Source organism: Bufo gargarizans, chromosome 3, assembly GCF_014858855.1.
Source record: "Bufo gargarizans isolate SCDJY-AF-19 chromosome 3, ASM1485885v1, whole genome shotgun sequence".
Lineage (NCBI taxonomy): Eukaryota > Metazoa > Chordata > Amphibia > Anura > Bufonidae > Bufo > Bufo gargarizans.
Genome location: NC_058082.1, coordinates 617,233,418 through 617,256,370, shown reverse-complemented (window position 1 = coordinate 617,256,370; position 22,953 = coordinate 617,233,418). Strand labels below are relative to the sequence as shown.

The window sequence follows — 22,953 nt, the reverse complement described above, 5'->3', positions numbered from 1 at the left end:
AGCAGAAACCACTAAATTATGAAATTGTTAAATTGGGAATTGTATTTAAACCCAGAACAAAAAATGTGCTTTGACGGACACTAAATAACTTTCCCAGCCACAACAGGACAGCGTTAACGAGAGATTTAGCAGGATATAAATTTGAGGCCTAGTATTTAGGCGCTGGGTGACAGGTATGGGTTTAGTGACAGAATTAGACTTAGAAATACACAGTAGCGGGTGTGTGTGAAGTTATTCTGAATGACCCAATGTGCACCTTGAATATTATATACCCTTTTAGGGATAGATTTCAAATAGCTCTGATATAGCAGGAACCACTAAATTATGAAATTGCTAAATTGGGAATTGTACTTCAACCCAGAACAAAAAATGTGCTTTGACGGACACTAAATAACTTTCCCAGCCACAACAGGACAGCGGTAACGAGAGATTTAGCGGGATATAAATTTGAGGCCTAGTATTTAGGCGCTGGGTGACCGGTATGGATTTAGTGACAGAATTAGACTGGGATATGGCCAAAAAATAACCACACTATTGCTGGTTAAATGCACTTGGTGACGGGCGCAGCTTGCCCCTGATTTAGTATATGGCCAAAAAATGAACAGACTATTGCTGGTTAAATGCACTTGGTGTCACAGCTTGACGCACCACACTACTGAGGGTTAAATGCACTTGGTGACGGGCGCAGCTTGCCCCTGATGTAGTATATGGCCATAAAATGAACAGACTATTGCTGGTTAAATGCACTTGGTGTGACAGCTTCACCCTGATGTAGGCTTTAGCCAAAAAACAACCACACCATTGAGGGTTAAATGCACTTGGTGACAGGCGCAGCTTGCCCCTGATTTAGTATATGGCCAAAAAAATGAACAGACTATTGCTGGTTAAATGCACTTGGTGTGACAGCTTCACCCTGATGTAGGCTTTAGCCAAAAAACAACCACACCATTGAGGGTTAAATGCACTTGGTCGCAGCTTGGATGCACTTGGTCGCAGCACCGCACAAGACACAAAATGGCCGCCGATCACCCCAGAAAAAAGTGACTGACAAACGGTCTGGGCAGCCTAAAAACAGTGAGTGAGCATTTGAATTTCAGCAGCTCAATGATGCACAGCTGCAGATCGATCGATTAATCAAGTGAAGTCCTTTGGAGGAGTTAATCTGCCTAATCTCGCCCTACTGTCGCATCCGCAACCTCTCCCTACGCTAATCAGAGCAGAGTGACGGGCGGCGCTATGTGACTCCAGCTTAAATAGAGGCTGGGTCACATGGTGCTCTGGCCAATCACAGCCATGCCAATAGTAGGCATGGCTGTGACGGCCTCTTGGGGCAAGTAGTATGACGCTTGTTGATTGGCTGCTTTGCAGCCTTTCAAAAAGCGCCAAGAAAGCGTCACAAAAGCGCCAAGAAAGCGACGAACACCGAACCCGAACCCGGACTTTTACGAAAATGTCCGGGTTCGGGTCCGTGTCACGGACACCCCAAAATTCGGTACGAACCCGAACTATACAGTTCGAGTTCGCTCATCCCTATTCATAAGCTGTAAGCCATAATCATCCAAATGATAACAAATAAAGGCTTGAAATATCTCGCTTTGCATGTACTGAGTCTATCTCATATATTAGTTTCACCTTTTAAGTTGCATTACTGAAATAAATGAACTTTGCACAATATATTCAAATTTTCCGAGTTTCACCTGTACATTGTCACAGTTATGTATAGTTGACCATACACTTTATATAGCTATTGGTTGAGGGCCAATTCAGTATGGGTTGTTGAATGCAGCATGTGGTTGTGTAGACAGGAGCTTAGCCAGAGAGGTGTGAGCCAGAATGAGCCATATTGGCACTCCACTTTTTACAATCCCTTCTTGTTATGAGGGCCCTTTGACAAAAAAGCTGATCACAAAATATTCCCCTCCTCGGACATCCAGCAACCAACTGCAATTTACGAAAACCTACGGGTACAACCACGCGCAGGGATTAGCATAACACTTAGTTTTTATACTGTACGAAGCGAGCACTCCATACAATATTAGAATGTATTTGCTCCGATAAGCCAAAGTTATTACTTAGCAAAGTCTTTCAAAACTTCACAAATTGATTTCTACTGAAAAAAACATTTCCCGAACTCGAGTTTGGTTCCAAGTGGGATTGGAACCCACCAGCGAAGCATTTCCAAAGATGGTATTCAGGACTAAATTCTATTCTGTTTACTAAATATATAATGTAGCTCCCATATCGAGCCACATTATGAGGCTTCTGCAAGGGAATTGTACTCTTTGCACTTGCTTTTAACTCTAGCTCATAATTCAGGGTTCTAAGCTGGGACCATATAACATGATGTTCATATGCCTTAATTGGGACAAACCTTTAGAGTGCCTGTCAGCATGATCAACCCTATTAAATCATATATACTTGCTGGCAGGGTTGATCTTGCTGACGTGTACCTGTGCGTGTTCACCATATTGTTCCTGTGCCCCTGGCCTTAAGCTTTGGATTGCTGTATTGCCTATTCACTAGCAGCATGGTGGCTCCCCTGCAGCAAAGTCCAGTACCTTTAACAAAGGTTAAAGGGTGATACGTGGATTAGTGGCAAAAAAAGTATTATTTGCCGTTGTGTGGTGAAGTGACAAAATTACAGCCTTTTTTAGGGCGTATTAATTTCCTTTTTATTTACTTATTTGATCTAACAGTATGTCAGACAGAGAAGTGACAGTCCCTGCACAGGGGAGGGGCAGAGGACTAAATGTTTCTGGCACAGGCACAGGTCGCAGCAGAGTAAGCGGGCGTGACAGCAGGGGTCACTTCCAGAAGCCTGAGCTCCCAGTGTCAGCTAGATAGCAACCCAGTGGTTCTTGAATGGTTCACTCAGTCAACCACTTCATTCCAAGTGACATCAGACGCCCGATCGCAATTGGGAGCCGGGTGATGACGCGGCTTCATCATCATCGGGAGAAGAGGGTGGCAGCTTGCGTGTGAGGCAGCAGCGGAGCCAGAAAGTCGGTACCATCAAGTCGGTAGCGTGGCCATGAGTCAGCAGAGAGGCAGCAGTTGGAGGTCGGGAGCCAAACATGCCCAGGGTAGACCACCCTCATCCCAGGAGCCTACCTGCCCAGAAAGAAGTAATGCACGGATCCACGGAGGCAGTGGTGGTAGCAGTCACTCAGTGTGGAATGTTGGGTGTAAAATCACCTACTCGGTGATGTGACAGTTTTTTGTTAAGCCGCCGGAGGAGGTGAACATGGATATTTGCCGAATCTGTGGGCAGTAGGTGACGTGTGGCCATGGTGACAATGTTGGCATCCTGGCCCTGCGTCAACATATGCAGTGTCACCGTAAAGTGGCCTGGGAGAACATTGGCTCCAATGTGGTGGTCCAGCCTGCCGCAGCAACCGCTGCATCACCCAGTGGCATGAACCCAATTTCAGGCAATAAAGGCTCCACCACCTTAGCCGAAGGGAGCTGTCTGTCCTTTCCGTCATCTACTGATCCTGATCCTCCTGCTTCTCGCCCTCCTACTCCTTGTCATTCATTCCATCAGCATTGGATCATAGAATCGATCACCGAATCGATTGTCAAGAAACAATAGTATGCGTGCACTCATCCAACGGCGCAGAAGCTGAACGTGCTCCTTGCCAAGTTGCTGATGCTGCAGTCCCTCCCTTTCCAAGTGGTGGACTCTGCACCTTTCAGAGGACTGATGGCTTGTGCCGAGCCAAGGTGGAGAGTCCCAAGCCCTCAATTCTTTGCCAAAAAGGCAATAACACCCCTGCACAAATATGTAGAACAGAAGGTGGGCCAGTCCTTGAGCCTGTCTGTGTCTGCCAAAGTGCATGGCAGCGCCGACGTGTGGACATATAACTACTGTCAAGGACAATATATGTCTTTACGGCCTACTGGGTAAATGTGGTTCTTTCCCAACCAAACCAACAGCTTGGCCAGGTAACACCGCTTCCGCCTCCATGTTCTCACGCCGTTGGTCTTGTGGCAATGTCCTTCTCTGCCTCCTCATCCTCCCCTGTGTCCTCAGCCTCCACTGTAGGGACAATTCACAGTGCTTCTCCAGGACTGCTCCAAGTCCTTCATCAAGAAATTGATCCCTGGCTTTCTCTGTGACAACTCAAAATCGGAACCATGGTGACCGACAACGGAAAGAACATAGTGTCGGCTCTGCATCAAAGAGGGCTCAGCCATGCACCCTGCATGGGGCACATACTCAATCTGGTTGTCAAGCAGTTCCTGAAGTCTTCCACCCATTTGCAAGACATGCTAAAAATGGCCAGGAAACTTTGCATGTACTTCAGCCACTCATAAACCGCCAAACACACCCTCCTTGAGCTGCAGCGGCAGAATGGGGTCCCCCAACATAGGCTGAAATGCAACGTTTCCACATGTTGGAATTCATCCCCCCATATGTTGGACTGACTTTTCGAACAGAGAAAAGTCATAAATGATTTCTTGATGATCCAAGCAGACAGGAGTACTCCCCTGTGTAACTTTGATGTCAGCCAGTGGCAGCTCATGCATTACAACTGCCAATTGCTCAGGCCCTTTGAGGAGGCAACGTTATTTGTCAGTCTCCAGGACTTTGGGATTAACAACGTCATTCCACTGATTAATATCCTGGAACAGATGCTAGTCCATCTGGCTGGTCAGGGGACTATATGCGTGGTGCCTACATCTCACGGCCACATGAGCCGTGTGGGGGCTGAACTGGAAGAGGAGGACATTGGAGCACAAGCAATGTGTAGCAAAATGGGTGATTTTTCTACAGAGGTGACAGGAAAGGAGGAGCAGGATAAGCCGAAGGAGCAAGAGGGAGATGAGCAAGACAATGCAGATGACCCAGGCACACAGTGACAGTATACAGTGGAGATGGAGGCAGGGTGTCCCTTCGAGTCACTTGCGCAAATAGCCTGCTGTATGCTCACTTGCTTGGGTAGTAACAGCCGAATTGTCACCATTAGGCAGAGGGATGACTTCTGGCTCTCCGACTTGTTGGAGCCTGGCTAACAGTCCAAAATGGGGGCCTTTTTTGCACCCGCTGAGAGGGAGCAAAAACTGAACATCCTATGTAGTCAGTTGGCCGCTGCCTATCTGCGCCATCGCCTATCCTTTTGCAGGTCTGACTAGGAGTGCCCTCTGCGCTCTCGTTCCACTGCTATGGCTGCAGCTTTAGTGCAAATTCTATGATGAGCAGCTTTCTTAACCCGCCTAGTGAGGAAACTACTAACCAGCAGCAGCAGCTAGACCTGGAGCAGGACCTGAACCAGCAGGTAGTGGCATACTTGGACAGTACCGTGCCACCTCACATTGATGATCCGATGGACTACTGAGCAGCCAAACTGAATTTGTGGCTGTAACTGGCCAAGTTTGCCCAGGAAGAGCTGTCCTGCCCGGCCAGTACTGTTGCATCAGAGCGGGTGTTTAGGGCAGCGGGGGCCATAATTACCCAAAGGAGAACTCGCTTGTCTATGCAAAATTTGGAGAGACTGAACTTTGTCAAAATGAATCAGGCGTGCATCAGCCAGGATTTCCACCCACCAACACCTGATGCATCAGATTAGATCATCCATGCTGTGTCACCGAAACCTTGACAAAAGAGACCAGTTTCTTCTGGCTACCTGCCTCGGCTACTATTCTAATGCTGCCACCCGCCTGATGCCACACATCTGATGCCAAGTGCTCCTTCTTACACTTACCATCGTCAGCGGGTACTGTTATTGCCACCCACCTCCTCACTCTGTCACCAGTTCACTCTGTGGTTTCCTGAAGCTGCTGCCCCCTCACCACTCAGGTCTCGTCATGCTGCTGCTGTCACCTTCACATCCTGTCATTGCGCCACTCTGCTCCTCATGCTGCTGTTGCTGCTGGCACCTCCATACTATGTCACCTTGCCACTCTGTGGTCTCCTCATGCTGCTGCCACCTCCACACTATGTCATTGTGCCACTCTGTGGCTTCCTCATGCTGCTGCTGCCACCTCCACACTATGTCACCTTGCCATTCTGTGGTCTCCTCATGCTGCTGCTGTCACCTCCACACTATGTCACCTTGCCACTTTGTGGCCTCCTCATACTGATGCTAAATCAACACTATGTCACTGGGCCACTCTGTGGCTTCCTCATGCTCCTGCTGCTGCCACCTCCACACTATGTCACCTTGCTAGTCTGTGGCCTACTCATGCTGCTGCTTCCTCAACACTATGTCATTGGGCCACTCTGTGGACTTCTCAAGCTATTCTCCCACCCCCTCCACTCCATGACTGGGCCACTATTTTGCCTTTCAGCCTAGTTGACATCATCATTTATTTGACCCTTCTTCTGATCTGTCATAAGGAACGAAAAATGAGACGCACAACGGATCCTGTCTGTGTAGCAGCTGTAAGACCTGTATGGTCCCTTCAGAATTGGCTTATGATTTGGTAGCCAAAAGCAGGAGTGGGTACAAAACACAGAAGACATGCAAATATTCAATTTATGTGTCATCTTTGTTTTGGATCCACTCCAGTTTTTTGTGGGGCTTTAGCAATATTGATGGATTACTGACCAAATTACTGACCGAATTAAGGTGGATGCTCAACAGACAGGATCCGTTTTTTGGGTGGTTATTGTTCTGACGGATCAGAGGAAGGGCAAAATAATGAGTGACGTCAACACAAACTTACTGCTGACACCCTCTCCACTCTGTCGGGGAGCTCTACTTGTATAAGCGTTTAATAGAACAGGTTCTGTAGACATCTATGTGGAATCAGCTGACGACGGTGTAAAAGGAGTGCGTTCTTTCACGCTACATTAGGATCTTGGGCCTCTGCACGGTTCTTTATACCTGGCTCTAACATTGACCTGAGTTATTTGATCAGTTTTGGCCCTGTAACTGCCTAAATAAGTAAAGTGCACAGTGATTCTAAGAGTGATGCCTGTCATCTGCGTGTCATACTGACTCACAGTAATGTTTCACTTCCATAGCAGACTCCCTATTGTTCAGTGTTCTACACCCCTATACAGGCTCTATGCAGCCAGGAAATAGCATTTTTTTTAAAGCGATTTGCCGCAAATAAATTCGGATCAAATCTTTTCGGAAAATTCAGCAAACTGAAATTCGGTTATCTCTAATGGTGACATTGAAAATAAAAAAATCACTTCTTAAAAATGGTTTAATATAAAACATTGATTTAAACAATGTTAAATTCTAATGACCAATTCCCTTTAACAAATGAATTCTGATTACAGTATCTAATCCACAAAAAAAAATAGTAAATTAAACGGATTGTACAGCGCTTCCATATTGATGACCTATCCTCATGATGGGTGATTAATATCAGATCTCTCAGGGGTCTGATCTCTGAGATCCCCATAGATCGGCAGAAGAGGCAGTACTGGTCATGTGAGGTAGCAGCACTCTTCATTTAACTGCACGCCATCTAGCTTATAGTGGCGGTGTGGTATAATTACTGTAGTTAATTTAAACTGCTTACTAGTTCACTTGCTTGTTTCACCGATTTGATATTGGTAACCTATCCTGAGGATAAGTGATTAATATTGTAGCACTGCACAACACCTTTGATGTTCTCTTTCAACCAAGCTAAAGTATTGACTCTCCTTAGGGAGAACCAGCAAGAATGCAGTGCTCCATGAGAAGAATATACAAATAACTTTCTACTAAAAGGAAGAAAACTGATTGGAATATTTTATTGTAAGTCTATTGCATAGTCAAACATGACTGTGGTATTATCAGCCAAACTGTTTCAGCCTTGTGGTCCTCATCAGCCCTCAGCTATGGTCAGGTTAGAGGCAGCTTTCTTCCTTTTTGAGGGACAGCTTCTTAGTAGAATCATTTTTATATGATGTGCAGATTAGTGACACAACAAAATCACTGCTCTCCAGGCAAAATATGAACTAAACAAAACTCACTAGATCATACCAAAGTTTCCTACAGCAAAGATTTTTTTTACAAAATAAATAACTTAGCAAAATCAGGTAGTTTTGAGAGACGTTGCTTATGATTCTTGTCAAAGGAACATTTATTATCACAGCTGTACAACACATTTGTAAGATGTCTCTGCAGAGCTGTTTTTCACTCACACATAAATTTGGCTACAGAATTCACAGGCACATTAAATTTAAATGCAAATCCAACTTTATTATCAGAAGTGTCGTAAAATTGCTTTAGTAGTTTCCAAGTTGACAAAAAATATTGATATTTTTTAAATAAAATTGTTGTCAAACATGGACATGTTTTCTATATTGGCTTATATAAAAAAATTGCTTTAAAAAAACATGTGTAAAATTTGAAAGGCTTGGGAAACTCTGCAGTGCATAACGTCATATAATAGACTTCCACTTCATAGTTTGTGGATTAATATTTTATTCTCTGATTCATTTCCCGGAAAATGGACCAATAAAATATTAGCATTTGCCAGAAATTCAATTACTATCCAAAAATTTGAGAGGACTTGACCTATTCTTCATCAAACTTTGGGTAGCTATGTATCCACAATTACACTTGTGTTGTATTTAATTAAGGACTCCCATTCTTCGTGAAATAAATTTAATACAATATCATGACAAGTTAGCAAAACTGAAAAGTGTGTGGGTGGTCACACATAGGCTGCGTTCACAGGACATTGCATTCACATACAAATGGATTCAAAATGGCCATTAAAAACTGACACGCTTTAAATTTTTCATGGCCATTTTAGATTAGTATGTGCATCCATTTTCTGGCGGTATATCCATTTTTAATGACCGTTTTGAATCCATTTGTATGAGTTTTTAACTGTCGTGTAAAAAAGGCCAGTAAAAAGGATGTTGTTCTATTTTTCTTTAGATACCAACCTCTGCAGTGTCCTCAGTATATTTTTTGCCCACCCTACAGTGCCCTCCGGACATCAAATGGCCCCCATAGTGCCTCCAAGTAGGAAAAATTGCCCACATAGTGCCCCCTCAGTATAAATAATGGCCACTTAGTGCCCTTTATTATATATATTTGTGCCCAATTGTGCCCAAAAGTATATAACTACCCCCCATCATCATTTACTGGCACACGATGGAACATTCGCTCCTTTGCAGAACCTGCACTACCAGCATGATGACGTCACATCATGTAACATCAATACACTTGGAGAATCAGGTCCTAAACATTCAGTGAGTGGTGTTTTTGCCATTGCATGCAAGTGAATGAGGTGATTTTTTTGTTTTTGTATTTGTTTTAATCCCTGTATGGCTTTTGGTGCACCTATTTTTAATGGCCGATCTCAAGGAGGTCCTTTTGGCCATAAAAACATCCAAAAATAGAACTTGGCCTGTTCACAGGCTGTTAAAAAAAAGCCATGTGAATTCCCCAATAGCTTTTAATTGGTTCTAAAAGGGCTGTCACAAGGTTTGTTAACATGTAGCCATAGGCTGATAGCAGAGACATCCTGTGAGAGAGCATCACAATGTCATGCTGGTCATAAGTTGAATGGATTTTCCAGGAGTAGAGTATTGATGGTCTATTCTCAGGATAGGTCATCAATATCTGATCTATCTGGTGGAGCACCGCAGGCTTTTCCTAGACCAGTTATGTCACATTCATAGGTCACATGGCCTATATAGAGCTCAGTCCCATTTAAGTGAATGGGTCTGGGTTGCAATATGAAGCACAGCCACTATAAAATGCACAGCACTGTGCTTGATAAGCTGTGAGGAGCCCTATGGCTTCTTCAAACAGATGATCTGTGCAGGCACAAGCCATGAGGGATGCAAGTAGTTACTACAACAGACATGTCAAGAGAGGTGAGAAACTCTTTTTCATGAATAAAACACAATTTATACTAAATATTTTCCCACAAAACTATATATGTATCAATCGGCTCCACTTCTGATCTACAACGGGTGCTGCCCATAGATTTTAAAGCAGCATTTTCAAGGTGACAGGTTAACTTGAAATTACATCCACTATTTCCCTTAATAGGTGTCCAAAATAAATAAATAATGCGGCTCACCCCCAAAAAGCAATGCCTCATATAACTCCATGAACAAAAAAATAAAAAAGTTATTGGGAAACACAGATAATCAAAGTGGTTAGTACGATCACATAAAGTAAAATACTGTGCATACTAGAAAAAGGTTCTAACAAATTGAAATAAAATGCTAAAACAAAGTTAATTAATAAATATATTTTTCCACTATCTTAGGTCAGTTCCACATTTGCCTGGAAAATACAGACAACTACGATATAGACAGAGAATAATAAATAATTTACTGTTCCTGGGGCCTTACCATGGTGATCCGGGCACTGGTGTTGACGCCACAGGCTTGTTGATTTTGGCCACGCAGTCCTCTTCACTTGACATCTTCAAAACATTATTCTTGAATCCGACATATGAAAAAGTTTAATGAAGAGCATAAACCAACAAGTCAAGCCTATTGTAAAATTCAGACACCTATTATTACTTAACCATCCTTTCAATTTCTTAAGAAAAGAATGAAAGAAAAAGTTATTTGATTTCAGATGAAATTGTGTTTTATGAAACACATCTATTTAATTACCGTTATTAATTGCAAACTGGCATAATGCAAAGCAATTACTAGTGAGACATAATAATGATGTTGGAAAACAATTGTACAGCTGAAATAATTTTCTACCCTTGACACGAGGAACCCATCGTTTTACCGTCTGAAGTTAAAAATAAAACAAACCTTTTCATCTGTCTTGGCAGCGTTATTTTTTCTCTCTGAATGTAAAATGAATGCGGTTGAACAAGTTGCCCTGTTTGCTTCTTTACTTTTATCTGTAAAATAGGAAAATAGTTTTTATTGAAATAAAAATATATATAAAGAAAACAGATTATATACATGTTTCATGATTGAAAATATTTCACTGTATTACTAGACTTTGATGTGAGGACACAACTGATTGAATAATTTAAAGGTGTACTTTATCTACACCATAAATAGCTGTCACTATTACTTTTGATAACCCCCCCCCCCTTTCACATGCACTTCATCCAGTCTTTTATCTAATGTGAACGGCCAGCTTACAGTTACACTTTAAAAGAGGATAATTTGCCCTTTATAATCTTAATTTAAATTTGGGAGCTTTAAACTATTTAAATGGTCACTGCCCCTTCAAAAAACTTTGCATAAATTGATAGAATAGGTGAATATAGGAAACTTTGCAATATATGTTATCAGAGAAAATTGTCTCTTTCTCCACCCTTCCCTTCCTAAACTAACAGTCAGTGCTGAATCCAGCTTGAGTAATAACACAGATCAAATGCTACCTATAGAAGTCTATGGAAAGTGTAGGAGGAAGTGCAGAAAGACATAGACACATGCTACCCATAGTAATCTATGGGGGGGGGGGGAGTTCAGAGAAATAGAAACACATGCTACCCCTAGAAGTCTATGGAGAGGGGAGAGAAAGTTCATACACAGACACGTGCTATCCGTAAAAGTCTGTTAGGATATATTACAGTTTATTTATTTTGCTTACATAGCTCCAACATATTCCACAGTGCTGTACAGATATTATCATTACTTGTCTCACAATCTAAGTTTCCTATGGGAGGAAAGCAGAGTACCTGGAGGAAACCCATGAAAACAGTGGGAGAACATACAAATGCAGATGGTGCCCTTGGTCAGATAGGAACCTAGGACCCCGACTCTGCAAGACACTAGCGCTAACCACTGAGCCATTAGGATGCCCATTGCAGTTTCCTCTTTATCTGTGCAATGTTCGTTGAAAGCTCAGTCCTTATATGTTTTTTAGGAGGGGAATAATAATTTATTTGTAAAAGAAACCAACTATTTTCTATTGGTTTATAAACGGTAACAACGCGGTCACTTTGAGACTCTTTATTGTGCTGTGTTCTTTGCTGCTTTTGTTTGGTAAGAAAAAATTACCATAAATTACAAAAGCAATGCAGCAGAAAACCCCTACTGCAAGCAAACCTACTACTATCCTTGCAGATCAGATTTTCCTTTTACAATGGATTAAATAACTGAATACAGTATATCTACTATATTAGATTCTATGTACACAGATATTCTGGACTATCATTTACATCTCCCCTATTCTTTTCACAGCTATATTATGTGGCCAGAGTACGTTAGGTTTAGAGATGAGCGAATTGAAGTTGACGAAGTAGAATTCGATCCGAATTTCAGGAAAAATTTAATTCGCACTGAAGCCGAATTTCCTCACGACTGTGCTGCTGTTGGGACACGGCCAACTTGCGGCCACATAATGCGGGCCACTCAAGCTTATTCGTTCTGCATTGTTAATCACATGGTTTATCATATTTCCATGTGGTCATTATCAATGAACACCTAATAAACAACTCAGTTCTTACTAGTTAATATGATAATGCTGCCACTTGCATGGCTGCAAAGTGGGAGCATCCCAAATTCTGCAAGGTTGGCCTGTGTGGTCATACCCTTCGGCTACCTACACACTGGTGCAGGCTGTCTTGCAGAAGTTCCGCACAGAAATTCCTGTGCACTCTAAATCCACACTGAAAACTAAAGATGAACGAATCGAAGTTGACGAAGTGGAATTCGATTCGAATTTCAGAACAAATCTGCACCGAACACTAATTTCTTTACGCTTCCTGGTAATGAATCAATTTTTTTTCTAAAATGTCTACTAGAACTCTGGGAACGAGGGATAACCTACAATGCCATGCATACAGCCAATCAGCAGCCAGCCAGCCCCTGTGAAGTCACAGCCCTATAAATAGCCACAGCCATCTTGGATTCTGACATTTTACAGTGTACTTAGTGCAAGGAGAGATGTCAGCAGGTGCTAGGGACAGTGCTAGGAAAGACTTCATTGTGAAAGATTAGTCAAGGTGTAGGGAAAGAATAGGGAGGCATCATCTATACTATAAAAGGAGAGCGGGGTGCAATAAGAGAGTGTACAGCCTGGGTAATAGGAGCAATTCTATTACATCTTGTTGCACTAATTGGGGATCCAAAATAGTGTTATACTGCACTATATGATACATCACTAATTCCAGCAAACCTTGCTCGTGATTGGGGTGCAAGTTCTGTGTGATACAGCCATTTACGGGGTGTATTAATACAAAAGATACATACGTCTATTAGCTGTTCTGCGTTGATTTTACATTGTTAGTTTTTTTTATTTTTAGGGGGGAAAAATGAGGGTGTATTAATAGGAAAAAGAATATGTCTTAATTGTCATTTTGCAGTGAATTGTGTTTTTTTTTTTTTTTTTTTTTTTGGGGGGTTCATTAATCAGAAAAAAAAAATGTATATTGAGCAGACTAGATGGCCCAAATGGTTCCTATCTGCCGACACATTCTATGTTTCTATGTCTTAATTGTCGTTCAACGGTGAAGTTACATTGTACTACAGCCATTTACATGCTGTACTAATAGGAAATATACGTACGTCCCATTAGCCGTTCTGCTGTGAATTGTGATTGGCCCATAAGACGCACCTAGGTTTTTGGGGAGGAAAATAAGAAGAAATTTTTTTTTTACCAAAAGGTGTGCTTTTGGTGGGTTTGGAACTAATGGTGGGTGGTCTGTGGAAGGCACTATTATGGGGGATCTGTGGATGGCACTATTACTGGGGATCTGTGAAGGACACTTTTATGGGGGATCTGTGGATGACGCACTGTTATGGAGGGATCTGTGGATGACGGACACTGTTATGGGGGGATCTGTGTATGACGGACACTGTTATGGGGGGATCTGTGGATGACCGACACTGTTATGGGGGGGATCTGTGGATGACCGACACTGTTATGAGGGGGATCTGTGGATGACAGACACTGTTATTGGGGGATCTGTGGCTTGCACTGTTACAGGGGGATCTGTGACTGGCACTGTTACAGGGGGGATCTGTGGATGGCACTGTTAGAGGGGGGATCTGTGGGTGGCACTGTTATGGGGGATCTGTGGGTGGCACTGTTATATATGTGCCATCCACAGACCCCCCACCCCATAACAGTGCCATTCACAGACCCCCCAGCCCATAATAGTGCCATCCACAGACCCCCCCACCCCTTAACTGTGCCATCCAAGGATGTTCTTCATAAAACTTCATCCACAGATCACCCCTCCGCCGCTCCAGTATACAAATATAAAATGTCTTATTCAATTAAAAGTGATTAAACATGCCCCCCACTCCTAATATTACCGTACATCCTAACACCTTATGTAGAATGCAGGCAGGCAGGCCGGGCGGCCGGCGTGTTACTTACTGACGTCACTTGCCTGCGCCGCCTGCTTCATTCATAAAGTAGGCAGCGCAGGCACGTGACATCAGGGAGTTACGCTGCCGCCCGCCCGGCTTGCCTGCCTGCGTTCTACAGAAGGTGTTAGGATGTACAGTAATATTAAACGTGGGGGGGCATGTTTAATCACTCTTGATTAAATAAGACATTTTATATTTGAATAGTGCAGCACTGGAGCAGTGGGGCTATAGTACAGTGACTGCACCACCCCGCCGCTATTGCCGGCCCCCAGCTCCTCCTCCCAGTCCCTTCCCGCTTGCTCTTACATCGCAGCCTGCGATGTAAAAGGGTCAGCATTCGCCCCATAAGACGCAGGGGCATTTCCCCCCCATTTTGGGGGGAGAAAAAGTGCGTCTTATGGGGCGAAAAATACGGTATATTTATTTTTTGTGGGTGTAGTAATAGGAAAAAGACTACGTCTTAATTGTCATTCTGCAGTGAATTGTGATTGTTATTTTTTTTTAATTTTTTTTTGGGGGGGGGGAATTTATTAAGCAGGAAAAAAAAAATGTCTTAATTGCAGTTCAGCGGTGAAGTAACATTGTCCTAAGACTTTTTTGGGGGTATTATTTTAATTTTAATTTAATTATTTTATTATACAGTATGTCATACAGGTGAAAGGCCTTTCACAGAAAACGTGCACTGGGCAAAATGTTTCTGTCACAGGCAGCAAAAGAAGGGGGCGTGGCAGCAGGAGTCCCAGCGAGAGGACTGAGCTCCCAATGTCATCTAGCGGTCGTGTCTTGACCAGCAACCCAGCGGTGCTTGAATGGTCCACTTGGTCTTCTACTTCATCGCAAGTGACATCAGACACCCCAGGCAAAGGGTCGGTGGGTTCATCAGAGCAATGCTTAGTTGGCATGGCCCGGGAGCAGGCCCTGTGCCCTCACCTGTCCTCAATGTGCCTTTGTCCTTCTCTGTTCCCTCTGCTAGAGAAGTAAAATATGCCGTAGGCTCCGCTCCACTTTTCAGTGAGGACGAGCTACTTTAGGACAGTCAACAGCTACTGCCCAGCAAAGATCTGGAGGGGAGATCCGCCGCTTCCTCATGTAGGCGGGCAAGTAGTGAGGATGAGAGTCGGGTGGGAGCTGATGTTGCGAGCCGTCAGGCTCCTGGCCCTAAGGCTATTGAGGGGGACATCAGTGACATGCAGACAGTAGTGGATGATGTTAAAGCTGATCACACTTGGGAGCCGGGTGAAGAAGGGGCTTCATCATCTTCAGGAGTAGAGGGTGTCAGCTTGCACATGAGGCAGCAGCTGAGCCAGCAAGGTGGTAGCGTGGCCGGGAGTCAGCAGGGTGGGAGCAGTGGGAGGTCGGGAGCCAAACATACCTGGGATAGACCACCCGCTTCGCAAGAGCCTACCGGCCTGCAGCGTCACCGTAAAGTGGCCTGGGAGAACCGCAAACCTGATGTGGTGGTCCAGCCTGCCGTAGCAACCGATGCATCACCCAGTGGCACACAGCCATTTCACGCAGTCAAGGCTCCATGACCTCAGCCGAAGGGAGCTGTCTGTCCTTCACATTATCTGCTGGTCCTGATGCTCCTGTTCCACCTCCTACTCCTCGTCAGTCATTTTGTCAGCCATCGATTAGTGAAGCGATTGCCAAGAGACAGTTTGTGTGCACTCATCCAACGGCACAGAAGCTGAATGTGCTCCTGGCCAAGTTGCTGGTGCTGCAGTCCCTCCCTTTCAAAGTGGTGGACTCTGCACCTTTCAGAAAACTGATGGTTTGTGCTGAGCCGAGGTGGAGAGTTCCAAGCCATCATTTCTTTGCCAAAAAGGCAGTACCAGCCCTACGCCCTTGAGCCTGTCGGTGTGTGCCAAAGTGCACGGCAGCGCTGACGTGTGGAGGTGTAACTACGGTCAGGAAAATACATGTCCTTTAAGGACCACTCGGTGACTGTGGTTCCTGCACAGGCACACCAGCAACTTGGCCAGGTGACGCCGCTTCCGCCTTCATGTTCACCGTTGGTCCTGCGACAATGTCCGCCTCTGCCTTCTCATCCTCCACCGTGTCCTCAGCCTCCACTGCAGGGACAATTCACAGAGCCCCTCCAGCATACCACATGTGCAGGGCACGGCGGTGTCACGCTGTTCTGCAACTTGCCTGGGTGAACGGAGTCACACAGGGGAGGAACTGCTCAGTGTCCTTTATCATGAAATCTAATCTTGGCTTTCTCTGCGACAACTCAAAATTGGAACCATGGTGATCGACAACGGAAAGAACATGCTGTCGTTGTTGCGTCAAGGAGCTCTGAGCCATGCAAACTGCGTGGCACACATGTTCAATCTGGTTGTAAAGCGGTTCCTGAAATCTTCCATCCATCTGCAAGACATACTAAAAATGACCAGGAAACTTTGCATGCACTTTAGCCACTCGTAAACCGCAAAGCACACCCTAATTGAGCTGTAGCGGCAGAATGACATCCCCCAACATGGGCTGATATGCAATGTTTCCATACGGTGGAATTACACCCTCAATATGTTGCACCGACAATACAAACAGAGAAAGGCCATAAACGATTTCTTGATGATCTAAGCGGACAGGAGTACTCCTCTGTGTAACTTCAATGTCAGCCAGTGGCAGCTCATACATGACACCTGCCGATTGCTCAGGCTCTTTGAGAAGGTCACGTTATTTGTCAGTCGCCAGGACTACGGGATAAACAACATAATTCCACTGCTTCATGTCCTGGAACAGATGCTGGTAAATCTGGCTGGTCAGTGGACTGGAGATGAGGTGCCTAGATCTCACAGCCACATGAGCCCTGTGGGGGCTGAACTGGAGGAGGAGGACATTGGAGCACAGGCAATGTGTAGTGAAATGGGTGTTTTTAATACACAGGTGAGAGGAGAGGAGGAGCAGGAGCAGGCAGAGAAGCTACAGGGTGATGAGGAAGATGAGGCAGAGGAACCACCGTGGCAGTATGCAGTGCAGATGGAGAAAAGGAGTCCCTCCGAGTCACTTGCACAAATCGCACAATGCATGCTAACTTACTTGGGTAGTGACAGTCAAATTGTCACCATTTGGCAGAGGGATGACTTCTAGCGCTCCACCTTGTTAGACCCTCACTACCAGTCCAAAATTGGGGCCTTTAATACACCCGCTGAGAGAGAGGACAAACTGAACTACTATAGAGACATCCCATGGAGTCAGTTGGCCGCTGCCTATCTGCACCATCATCTATCCTCTCGCAGGTCTGACCTGGGGACCTTTAGTGCTCACGTTCCACTGCCATGGCTGCTGTGGCAGGGTGGGGAGGTAGGAGCAGTTCCAGCTCCATCAGCAGCAACTTGAGTCTAGAGTTGCTGATGAGCCGCTTTCTTAACCCGCCCAGCGAAGAAACTACTCACCAGGAGCAGCAGCATCTAGACCAGGAGCAGGACCTGAACCAGCAAGTGGTGGCATACTTGGACAGTACCCTGCCACCCCACATTGAATATCTGCTGGACTACTGGGCAGCCAAACTGAATTTGTGGCTGCAACTGGCAGAGTTTGTTCTGGAAAAGCTGTCCTGCATGGCCAGTAGTGTGGCATCAGTGCTGGTGTTTAGTGCAGCGGTGGCCATAGTTACCCCAAGAACAACTCGCCTGTCCACCCAAAATGTTGAGAGACTGACCTTTGTCAAGCTGAATCAGGCATGGAATAGCCAGGATTTCCACCCACCAATGCCTGATGCATCAGACTAGATCATCTATGGTGCCACACAAAAATTTGGACAAAAGACATCGGTTTCTTTTGGCTACCTGCTTCAGCTACTATTCTGATGCTGCCACCTGCATGATGCCACACATCTGATGCCAAGTGCTCCTTCTTTCACCCACCATCTTCAGCTGGCACTGTTATTGCCACCTCCCGACTCTGTCATCTTGTCACTTTGTGGTCTCCTGATGCTGCTGCCACCACCACACAGGAAGGGCAAAATAATCAGTGATGTCAACACAAACTTACTTCTGACACCCACTCCGCTCTGTTGGGGGGGGGGGGGGGGCCTCTACTTGTATAAGCGTTTAATAAAACAGGTTCTGTAGAAATCTATGTGGAATCAGTGAATTGGTGTAAAGGGAGTGTGTTATTTCATGCTATAGTAGGATCTTGGGCCTCTGCACAGTTCTTTACCTGGCACTAACATTCGCCTGTAAGGCTGAGTTCACACTTGAGCTATTTGGCCAGTTTTGCCGTAACTGCCCAAATAAGTGAAGTGCACAGTGATTCTAAGAGTGACGTCTGTCATCTACATGTCATACTGACTCACAGTATTGTTTTACTACCAAAGCAGACTCCCTATGCGTGTAACTGCAAGGCACAGTGTTTTACACCACTATAAAGGTATCACACTGCGGGTCACTGTGACAGCTTTGGCCATGTAAGCTGGCTGCATGCCCTCTTGCGTACTGGCTGCAGGCTGTCTGCTGTGTATGTTGGTTGCTTGGGGCTGCGTGCTGGCTGCAGTGTTTTATGGAACTGCTGCCTGTGAATGTTTGCTCTCCCTGTGTCTGCCTCTCTGTGCAGTTCTTATCACTGTTGACTTGCAGGCTGGTTACAGGCTCCCTTGCGTACTGGCTGCAGGCTGACACCTGTGTATGCTGGTTGCTTGGGAGTGCATGCTGGCTGCGGTGCACTGTGTGTACTGTGGCCTGTGTTTGTGGATTCTCGTGTCTTCATCTCTGTGGCTCATGTATCTTGTGCCGCGCAGGCTGGCTGCATGTGCTTTGTGTACTGGCTGTGGGTATCCCCATGCATGCTGGTTCTGCGATGCGTGCTGGCTGACCATTGTTGTTCTTTGAAAACGATCTGTATTTTGTGTGGGTCAGATGCAGAACCATTCACTTCAATGGGGCAGCGAAAGATGCCCGCATCAGTTTGTCCATCTTGTTACACCCGTAAAAAATATAGAACATGTCGTTTTCTTGTCTGCATTACTGCATTCCATCATGGGCCAGATGTTCTGTTCCGCAAAATGTGGAAGGCACATGGTCGGTATCCATGTTGTGTGGATCCGCAATTGATGGACCGCAAAAATGGCCATGGCCATGTGCATGAGCTCTTAGTCATTTCTTCAGTGGGGAAAGGAGAAACAGATGGCTTATGATCAACCCTACCAGGCATTATGACTGGATAAAGAGTTTATTTTAAAGGAAATATATCACCTTTATTTTAAAAGCAGATGGTGACACATGCTATTTTTTGGTAATCTGTTTTTATTTCCTCATTATAGATTTTTTTTCTGTTTTCTATACAAAATTATGGCAGCAGCAATATTGCCTAAGCATTAGTGTTGATCGCGAATATTCTAATCGCCAATTTTTATCGCGAATATTGGCACTTCGAGAATTTGCGAATATCTAGAATATAGTGCTATATCTTCGTAATTGCGAATATTCTAGATTTCTTTCACCAGTACCCATGATCCTTCACTGCTTCTTGCATGTGGGCCAATGAGAAAGCTGCAATATCTTTGACTTTAGGAGTAGTATTGATCGCAAATTTTTGTATCGCAAATTTTTATCGCGATTTTTCCAATTGCCGATTTTCGCAATCAAGAAAATAATGACTGGAGATCACAAATTCTCGAATTTGCAAGCATATGACGAATATTCGCCCAAATATTCTCAAAATATAGCCAATTCAAATATTGTCCCTGCCGCTCATCACTGCTAAGCATTTAGAGATATTACAACAGCCACATGAGCCATATAAACCTGCCGAAGGGAGATGTTCATTGACTTTTATATGAGAGCGTACTTATCATGCTCTTTGACTTTCATCGAGGTCACAGTGCAAGGAGGGGGAGTAGGGGAACCGTGACTTTCACCTATTGTGGTGGATCCTGTGTTATTTATATACCAGGTGGACGATAAGGTAGTAACATGATCAATTTAAAAAAGCCCCCAAAAAACAGCACATATGTAAAAATAGATTTAATGTACAATCTTGGGTTAGACAGTAAAATACAGAAAATACATAGGGCCAGATTTATCATTAGCTCAGGTCAGAATAATGGAGTGAAAAAGTCCCCAAAAAAGTCCCAAACGCTAAAACTGCGCACAAATTTGCGACTTTTTTCTGCTCTACACTATGCTCGCCAGTTTTCTGAAAGTGGGCGTGTTTTCTTATGTATGAATGAATCTCTAGACAGATTTACTATTGGGACTATTTAAAAAGTCGCAAAAAAGTCGCAATTTCACTCCAGTGAGGACCATGCTTATCTTATGAGACTTTTTAATAGAACATGCGACTTTTTCATAAAAACGTGCGACTTTTTCATAAAAACTTGCGACTTTTGTAAAGCTGCTTACTGACGGATAAACTGCTACCGTCAAACCACATTTATTACAGTCTTAAAGGGCCGATCATAAATCTGACTTTAGCCATATGTTAAAGTCAGAGTCATGATAAATCTGGCCCATAACGTATTATATATGTGAAAATCCAAAAATGCTGTGTTAAGGACACGAAGGGGGCATTTATCATTATCTATAGATCAGTTTTCTGAAATACAAAGGTTGAAGATTTTTTCAGGTAACATTTTGCACAGGAATTTGCCTCTTGTTGCTGTTTTGAGCTCTCATCATAACTTTTTAAAAGTGACAAGCAATATTTGGACGGCCTTAGAGGTAGGATGCGAAGTCCTACACCTCAACAGATTTACCATATGTAAGAAATTGAAGTGAATCAACGCCTTCTGATAACTAGTCATAGATTTGCTCTTCTGGTGCCTCCTAATAAATGTGGTGCAGATTAAAACTGGTGTATGAAATTCCACTTTTAATATATTCTCTCTAATTTATGCTACTTTTATGTTATTCCTTCTATTCTTCATACATCAATACGTTTCTCTAGTAATAACAATAGTAACATATTGGTCTTGCAAAAATTATCACCTGCTCAGTGAATCAAACGCTTTGAAGCAGAACCCTTAATTACATTCCTCTGCCCAGGAGGAACATTACAGGCTGCTAATCATCCTACCGCAAAAATTGCGAAACAAAATTATTCAAACTTTAACCTCTCTTGTACACAGGGGGAAATTGGTCCTGGATCATAAATTTGATGACTGCAATCTTTTTATTGTTAACATGCAGAATGGGCTCCATCGTTCTTAAGATCTAAATATAACAAAGAAAAAGCCTCTTTCTGTAATTGGGCTTAATGGATATTTGTGACCTCTGATAGGCACTTATTTTCTTTTGAAAGTTATAGTTCTATCAAGTTATAATGACAAAGTTTTATAGCGAAATGATGGAGAACCATTAAATAAATGTACCTGTATCAACTAGGATGCTATGCTACGCCTTCTGTCAGCAGATTTGTACCTATGACACTGGCTGACCTGTTACATGTGCGCTTGGCAGCTGAAGGCATCTGTGTTGTTCCCATGTTCAAATATGCCCGTATTGCTGTCTGGCCCTGTCAATCAAAGTGCAGAGGGTGTGGCAGTTGCAGAGAGAGTAGAGTCTCTAGATGTAATGGTAATGCCCCTATTGCAACTAGAGGGTCATTTATATATATATTAAAACTTCAAAACTTCAACTTTAAAACTTCATATTCATATGCCAGGCACACATCTAACAGCTTAGCCAGTTTCATAGCTAAAAATCTTTTGACAGATACCTTTTAATGCTACATGGACATCGAAAATGATGTGCGTAAATACTGTATACACCGTAGTAATATTTTATGCAATTATTTAAAAATTGTAGCGTTTATATCTTTTTATTCATTACATTGAGTAAATATCCACAGTACAGGTATACAAAGTATGGTAAGGCTACTTGCCGGATCCAGCAAAAACGCAGATGTGAAAGTAGCCTCAGTGAGCCCTTGAATTGAATAATTTGGAGATGCTCCTTCAGAACCACCTTCAGAACCACCAAACATTTCAAACATTTCATCTAATAATATGCTCACAGTGTTAAGAAGTAACTTTGGACCATTCCTCTCTGGTTCCTCTCTGCAAATGTGTTTCATTTTATCAATATTTCCGGGATATTTCTAGGATACCTTATGGGGCACAGCTGTCTTCAGGTCATGCCACAGAATCTCAATAGGGTTAAGGTCAGGAGTCTTCCTTGGTCATTTCAAAACACACCTTTTTCCTTTTCAAACCATTGTTTCATGTATTTATTGTGTGCTTTAGGTAATTTTCTTGTTGCATCACTCTGTTTCTTCAGCTTCAGGTCATGGATTACTGCCCTTATATTCTCTTGTAAAATGTTTTCATACTCCTTAGAATTCATTGTTCTATCAATGATCGCAAGGTGTCCAGGCCCTGAGTCCGTAAAGCAGCCCCAAACCATGATGCTCGTTCCATTATGCTTCACAGTTGGGATGAGGTTTTTGCGTTGGGTTCAAGTGTTTATTTCCCTCCAAATGTAGCCTTGTTAATTTGGCAGTAACTTCTTCATTCATAAGACCATACTTGGATTAAAAAGAACACTGGATGACAACAGCAAAACAGCATCTGAACCGTGAAGCATGGTGGAGGGAGCGTCATAGTTTAGGGCTGTTTTGCTGCCTCGGAGCCTGGATGCTTTACAAGGAAATAATACTGCTCATACTGCAAGTATGGCAAGAAATAAACAATTTATTTAAAAAGCACAGCAATCAACCACTTTCTATAAAGGTAATTAGTATCCTAGGCTACGTTTACCTTTAACCAGAGAACAGCCTGCTGAATTGCCAGATACTGCCATTCA

At 43.7% G+C, this 22,953-nt stretch overlaps 1 protein-coding gene across 1 annotated transcript in view; it reads right to left on the bottom strand.

The window, feature by feature from the left end:
* Window positions 1-22,494, bottom strand: part of LOC122931883 (transcription elongation regulator 1-like protein) — a 148,875-nt gene extending 126,381 nt beyond the window's left edge. The window contains exons 1-3 of the mRNA XM_044285939.1: window positions 22,347-22,494; window positions 10,685-10,776; window positions 10,265-10,353 (exon numbers count right to left, since the gene is read on the bottom strand). Of these exons, the coding sequence (XP_044141874.1) occupies window positions 10,265-10,353; window positions 10,685-10,776; window positions 22,347-22,494 (329 nt within the window). The remainder of the gene's footprint in view (window positions 1-10,264; window positions 10,354-10,684; window positions 10,777-22,346) is intronic.
* Between the last annotated feature and the right edge of the window lie 459 nt (window positions 22,495-22,953).